At 36.4% G+C, this 7,358-nt stretch overlaps 1 protein-coding gene across 4 annotated transcripts; it reads left to right on the forward strand.

The window, feature by feature from the left end:
* The first annotated feature begins 3,640 nt into the window (after positions 1–3,640).
* LOC122047143 lies at positions 3,641–6,080 on the forward strand. 4 transcript variants are annotated; one of them, XR_006130492.1, is made up of 7 exons: positions 3,641–4,197; positions 4,278–4,613; positions 4,708–5,029; positions 5,232–5,339; positions 5,424–5,643; positions 5,745–5,852; positions 5,931–6,080. XR_006130492.1 is itself a non-coding variant. In XM_042608228.1 (5 exons), exons 1-5 carry the CDS (start codon positions 3,898–3,900, stop codon positions 5,582–5,584), a joined length of 1,227 nt encoding a protein of 408 aa, XP_042464162.1. In that variant the 5' UTR covers positions 3,641–3,897; the 3' UTR covers positions 5,585–6,080. The 4 variants fall into 4 exon arrangements, 1 of the variants encoding a protein (XP_042464162.1); XR_006130490.1 differs by having other exon boundaries at positions 5,424–5,852; XR_006130486.1 differs by having other exon boundaries at positions 5,745–6,080.
* The last annotated feature ends 1,278 nt before the right edge of the window (positions 6,081–7,358 follow it).

The following is a 7,358-nucleotide window of genomic DNA, read 5'->3' on the forward strand; positions in this document are numbered from 1 at the left end:
CACTTCATAAGTATAGACATAAGTATAAACATGTACTCAACACAAACCTGATCCCTACATAAGCATGAACATAAACATAGACATTTCACATAAACATGATTGTGTATCTAAACATGTGATCACTACATAAGCATGAACATAAACATGTACATTATCATAAACGTGATCACTACATAAGTATAACTAAGGCATCAAACATGGTTGACTTCATATCATTTTAAATCCCTAAAAAAAATCAGTGACTAATGTAACATGTCAAGGCATCAAAACATGATTGGTTTCATAGCCACCTAACCCTAGTCTGAAACTAATTTGTATTGTAATAATATTAAAATATAATTATTAACTTTTAATTGAAAATAAGTAGAAAAACCTAATCATGGTTGTAAAGTAAAAATATGATTATTAACCCCTAAAAATAGTCAGAAAAATAATTTCTACATAATTCGAAATCTACAAATTTTACAAACCATTTCGAACGTAAGAAATTTACTAACATCTAAGAAGAAAACAACATGATTATGATTGTTGAGTAAGAACATGTTTTGCAACCCCTAACAACAGTCAAGATAATAACTTCCATATGAACCGCATTCCACCGAATCACAAGAACTAACTATTGCATATACAAGTTAGAGAACGTGCATGATCATATGGTATGATACAACTATCAAAACATGAAGATTTTAAGATCTCCTAACACCATTAAAACCAAACTTTAAGGGTATCTAGACATTTATGAATTAAGGAACTAAATAAAATATAACAAAGTATAAAACATGCCTTAAACCTTTGCTACCAAACCTCTCCCTCCGCCTCTCCTTTGTTTGGAGGTTGATGACGGACAACAATTGGTGAGGGTGAAAGCTCTAGAGCCGACGGATTAGGAGGATTAAGGGGATCATTAATCTTCTTTCTTTCTAAAACTCTCTATCTGAATATCATAGGGGAATTTATATACAAAGTTATGTCAAATCTATCTAAGGAAATTTAAAAGATTCAATAACAAACTAAAATTTTGTATACATTAATTTTCATATCAAATTTTCTATGGAGAAATTTAGATCTATATCTCAAATTTATTACATACTATATATGTGTAATAAATTTTTATACATAATAAAAATTTGCATCTAAGAGACTTAGAGCATCCACATTAGCTATCATATCCAAAGATTTAATCTTAAATTTTAGATAGGATAGCTAAAAAATCTTTGCATCAGCTACTTTATTTATTCCCTACATTTAACTGTGATGAATAGTGATTCTCTAAATTTAAAAAATGAAACCTTTACCCTAAAATTAAAATAATATTTCTTTTCAATCTCTCTCCTTCCACTCATCCTTTTCAATCTCCCTCCTTCTACTCATTTCATAAATATAATATTAAAAAAATAAAAGAAAGAGAAGAAAATAATAAAAAATTAAATATAATAAAAATTTTAGTGTAGTGATGTAATGCGTAGTGAAAAATTATTATATAAATTTAATAAAATGAATTATTTATCCAAAATTATATATATATATATATATATATATATATAATAAATAATCCTCTTTTTTTTATTAGTGTTTCTATTATATCTATTATATCTTTTTTCAAAAATTTATACTTATGACTAATAAATAAACAGTATGTTAATTAAACATTTCAATCTACTCTAATTCTAATTATATATGGTGTTAACATAAATTAATTTTTGGTACTACACCTAAACTTTCGAATTGCTTGTCAATTTATAAAATTTTATTTATTTAGAAATTTATATCTTATATTTACCTTTTTCAATAATTTTATCCTTAACTATGCATTTTTTTTATTGTTATTCTTTTAGTTACGGGTATATCAGTGTTTTATGTATTTAACGGTTGAATTATAATAACTTTAAGTCCCCTTGAATTTTATAGCAAGTTGTTTTTTGCCTCCCCTCTATTTAAAAAACTACAGTCAACCCTCCTTTGACATGAAGTAAAAAGGAAAAAATGTAAATGACCAAAATAACCCTAACCTGAATCAGACTTCTAAAAGAAAAATTAAAATAAATAAATCCCACAAAACCATTGAAAGTTTAACCTTAACCCAACCTGATTTATATATAAGTCCAAAATCTTACTTGTTCCAAAAAAAAATATTATCATAAAATTCATATATGCACTAACATAAACAACAAAAAAATAGTAACTCTGAATTCTAAATTAAATGAAGATTGAACAAAATTTATCATTAAAAATCAAAATGAAGACCATTTATGATTTAGAAAAAAAATAACCCTTTAGTTTTTGCATAAAAGTAAATTTTCATTTCAAAACAGCACCCTTTTGAAATGAAAAGTATTTTTAGTTGTTTTGAAATGAAAATTTACTTTTGGACAAAATTAAAAGGGTGATTTTTTTTTCTAAATCGTCAAAGGGTCTTCATTTTAATTTTTAATGATAAATTTTGTTCTATCTTCATTTAATTTTGATCATTAATTTAAAATTTTGACTCTTTTTTATTTGGTAAAATAAGTTTTTGACTGATTATCTTATTCATAGTTGCTATTTTTCTCTTGTTTATACTGATGACGCATGTATAAATTTTTTGAGGATATTTTTTCTAAGAACAAATGAAATTTTGAGCCTATATATAAATCAAATTTGATTAAGATTAAGCTTTCAATGGTCTTGTGGGATTTTTTTTATTTTTCATTTTTTTCTAGAAGTCTGATTTAGATTAAGATTATTTTAGTCATTTACTTTTTTTTCCTTTTTACTTCATATCAAAAAGGAGTTAAGTGTAGTTTTTTAAATAAAGGGGGTAAAATGTAATTTGCTATAAAATAAGTGGTCTTAGAGTTATTAACCCTATTAATAATTAAAAAAATAAATTGTTTTTTTTAATACTCACGAATATACCTAGTAAAGTCCCCAGTAACATTCATCTATTTTTGTTTCTGACCGATAATCCCAATTTAATACGCGCGTGACGTCCGCGAGACGAAAGTAAGAGAGGGTAGTAATTGTCGTAGCAGCGTGCACGTGGGCCCAGTTTGGGGGCCGCTTTGTCCTCTCGCCTCCGTTACTGAACAAACGGAGCGAGGCCCCTGGTCCGACGGAAAAGCAGACAGACAGGGTGGCGTGGATTTAAAATTTTAAATAATCGCATCATTTCTCATACAATTTTTTTTAAAAAAATATTAATATTACAATAGAATCTTCCAAACCAACCACGACTTCGTGGAGATTCCTGATTCCGTTTCGAAGCCTCTCACTTAAAGTATGTTCATCCATAACGACTTACTCAAATCCATTCATTTACAAATATTGTTTGTTGAGTTTATCTTTCCATATAACTGAATTAACAGCATAATTAATATCAATAATAAGTTAAATTATCTATCTAATGTTTATAAAAACGCAAATAAAATGAACAATAATGATTAAAAAGTTAATATGAGATTTTTTTAAGAAAAACATTTAATTAATTTATTGAATTAATGATGAATAATAATTATTAAAAAGGTTGGATAGAACTGGCAGTCCTCTGTCTCGGCTTCCCTTGTCTGTTTCCTTTCCGCCCACTTTCCATCCTCCCAAGAGAGAAAAAAAAGAAAAGGGAGGAAAGGAAAAGAAAAAGGGACTCGCAAATAAAAGGCACCCGTGCTGCCTCCTCTTCCGCCTCTTTTATCGCGCTCTCTCTCTTTCCCATTTCTCCTTTCTTTTTTTATTGGAGGAAGCGAGCTGGTGTTTGACTGTTGGACGCTGAGGTGAGCGAGCAAGCGAGCGGCGGAGCAGCATCGCCATCATTCCTTTCGCTGCCCGCAAGCCCCGCACCACCTCCCCCATCCTCCGCCATCGGTCCCTTCCCCTTCCGCCCTTTTTCTACCCGCCGCTCCAAGGGAGGCACAGAGATCTTCCATGGCGAAGTTGTTTGAGGATGCGGAGTTTTGGCTGCCCGCCGAGATCCTTGGCGACGACGAGTTCTTTCTCGGAAATCGCGCCGGGGATGGAAATCCGGCAGGTTTGCCGGCCGTTAGCTTGCGTAGAGAGTTACCTTTTGGGTTCGCGGCGAGTCTGGACTCGCCGGTGGAGTCCGTCACGGACGAGGAGGAGAACTACGTGGCCGGGCTCACGAAGCAGATGGCTCATTACTTTTTGCAAGACGACGACAAAGAGGTCGAGGTCGAAGTCTCTGCTGGAGCGGCGGACAACTCGAGGGTAGGGAAGGCGTTAGCGATTCCTGTTTGTTGTTCGAGGATTTTTTTTTTCCGGCTCATTTTTGGGAGTTTTGCATGCAGGCTATGTCCGGCTCGCCTCAGTCCACGCTTTGTGCGTGGGCGGCTTCCTCCAACAAGGGAAGCCCGAATGGACCCTCGTTGGTGTCGTCGCCGCCGACGTTGTCCCCGCTAAAGGAGAGGGGGAAGGCGGAGAACCCTCGTGATATGCTTCACGAGGCAGCGGGGCAGGTGATGCGTTTGCGACTCGACGAGCTCGGCCGTCAAGAGAGCTTATATCATCGGGGAATTCTCGGGGCGCATAGGACTTCGCCGACTGCCTCTGCTCCGAAGAAAGTCGACGCCGGGTTTTTGTCCCCGAATCCTGTTCTTAGCCAACAACAGTTACAAGCTGCCCGCGTGAGTACTATCCTCTTCATCTTCGGAGATCTCCAGAAACCGAAAATCATATGTCCTTCAGATTTCTGAAGCATGCCTAACTTTCTTTCTGTAGTTTTACCACTTGAAGAGGCAACTAGCGATAAAGCAGCAGCTCTCGGCGGCGGCCTGGGTAAAACAGGCCAAACTCAAACCATCCGCCGGCTGCGGACGGTACTGCGAAACTCCCTACTGCCGTCCCTTGGATCTTCCCGCGTCAGCGTGGCCACCGTTGCGAAAACCCCCTCCAGCTCAAACGCATCCGCCACTCGCCTCACCGGGTACCGGCATGCGTGCTGTGTTCCTGCACACCGCAGGAGCCCGAAAGGAGTCCGCCGGCACCGGCGTCTTCCTTCCCCGCACTGCCGTCCACCAGCTCGAACCAAAGAAAAAGACAGGTATACCACCCGCCACCAACAAAATTTGCCAGAATCCTTTGATGGGATTTTGGCAGTGTTCAATCTGTGTTACTCTTTTGTCTTTTCCCTTACGATTCAATTTGGTTGCCAACAAGGGTTCCCATCATATCCCTTGTCCCGTGCCTCTAAAATTCAAGCTGTTCTTCCATTGATCATCTTTGTTTTTTCTCGTCCTGCACAGGCTGTTCCACCGTTTTGGTGCCCGACAGGGTAGTACGAGCCTTGAACCTGAACTTTGATGAGTTCGCAGCCCAACCACGCTGCTCTGGAGGCTTTGTTCTCAGCCATGGTGATTCTTCCCTACCATCTTTTTCCAAATATCATATCCTTCATTTTTACTCTAAACAACCTTCTGATTTTTGTCATCCCTTAGAAACTCTCATCGGGCGAAGCAACGTCGTGCCGTCCCATCACAAGAAGCCCCACCACAGACTCAGCACGCAACCGCCGACTGGTCTCGCAGCATATCCAGCATCAGCCGCAGCAGTAGCAACTGTTCACGAGACGGGACTGCCACAGGAGTGGACATACTGACCGCCTCGGCCCCACTAACATCATACTTACCGCGTCATAGTGGCTGCCTTAGCGATTAGGTTAACTTTCAGTAGAAACAAACGGCAAAATCATCTTTAGTTAGGTATTATTGATCTCGTATTTTTGACAACGCCGGTGGTGGTGTTGGCGGTGGCTGCAGTTTAAACAGGGTACAGTGTGCAATAAAGCCGTTGTCGTGTTGTCTCGGGCGATGGAATTATGGTAGCAAGCAAAAAGTGTCAAAAATAAGAACCCCTCACCAAGCGAGGTTCATCTTATTATCTTCCTTCCTGCTTTGGTATTTGGTTCATCATCCTGTCCGCATCAATTGTGTCCTCTGCTGCAGCTTGATCAATGCGCGCCAGGCGCTGAGCACGAAAACATGGGCTTCGAATAAGGACGACTCGTCTTTTGTAGCAGTCTATTTTAGTCAAGCATGTATTATTTGTTTGTAATCTGTTTTTGCTCCAATGAAATATGTTATCTTTTATTTTAATGATGGTTCTTTAATTTCGGTCTGGTAAAAGTGTGTTGCTTGCTCGCGAAGCGAGGCGAGGGCAGGGGCGTAGTGGGTGAACCGTACTTTGGAGGACTTTAATGCTTTTTTTTTTTTACGTCTCAATCGACCTTTTCTTCAGTAAGTAGCAAGCCCTACTCTTTTAGCTTTATGCCTACAAAAGCATCGTGGGCGTTTGTGGGCGACACTGCAGTGTTGCCCAAGAAGATGGGGTTATTTGGCTGACGTCCCATTAATGTAGGAATGCCCTATGGTTAAAGACCGACAGGTAGAGTGAAGTGAGGATTGTACTTTGAGTGAAGTCATTGGGTGACGGAAGTAGGGCTTGCACAATTGACTATTGGAAAAACTTGAAATTAAATGATGGATTCAAGGATGATATCTCTCATGTATCATGGATGTTGGAATGTTTGAATAACATTATATTCGACTCTTAGTGTGTCTTAATTACAAGGAGTGTCGACAAAGCAATTCCGTGCGATGGAAATGGAAGTGTCTTGCCAAACGTATGAACTTGCCGAAGATAAAACTGTCAATTCGATAAGGAAATTAATAAAAGAGTAGGACAAAATACATTTTCACACGTTATTGTTTCATTGAGGGTAATACATAACATATATATATATTTAAAAAAAAGAGAGTAACTTCAGTAACTAGTACCGTATTCCTATCATTATCCTATTATTTCTCCTCTATTAATATCACCAACATATTACAATCATTATCTTATATTTCTTCTTCATTAACTCAATTATTAATTAAAACATGTAAATTCATCAATCCACTAACACATTAATTTATCAATAATCTTTCTTTAAACTGATATTTCAAATATAATAATCAGTTTAAAAAATGTTAAAATTTTAAATTCTATGTAAACACACCAAGTAGTTTTTTGAGCTTTTAAAGTATAAAAAATTTGAAAAACTTGATTAGGATATCAGTAATTTGATCATAATTTCTGCAATAAACAAATATAGAAAATTTGAAATGCTTAGTTAGGATATTAATAATTTGATCTTCGCTTCTATAATAAACAAGATTAATGAATTCATCGTTTGTGAGATTTCTCAAGAAATGATATTTCACATTTATGTGTTTACTTCGACCATGTAACACTGTATTTTTAGAAATTTTTATTGTCGAATTATTATCACAATAAATTTGAGTAAGTCTATCGTCTTTGAAATATAATTCGGTAAGAATCTTTTTTAACCAAATACATTTACAAGAACAAGATATTGCAGCAACAAACTT

The sequence above is a fragment of the Zingiber officinale genome, chromosome 1B, assembly GCF_018446385.1.
Source record: "Zingiber officinale cultivar Zhangliang chromosome 1B, Zo_v1.1, whole genome shotgun sequence".
Classification (NCBI taxonomy): Eukaryota; Viridiplantae; Streptophyta; class Magnoliopsida; order Zingiberales; family Zingiberaceae; genus Zingiber; species Zingiber officinale.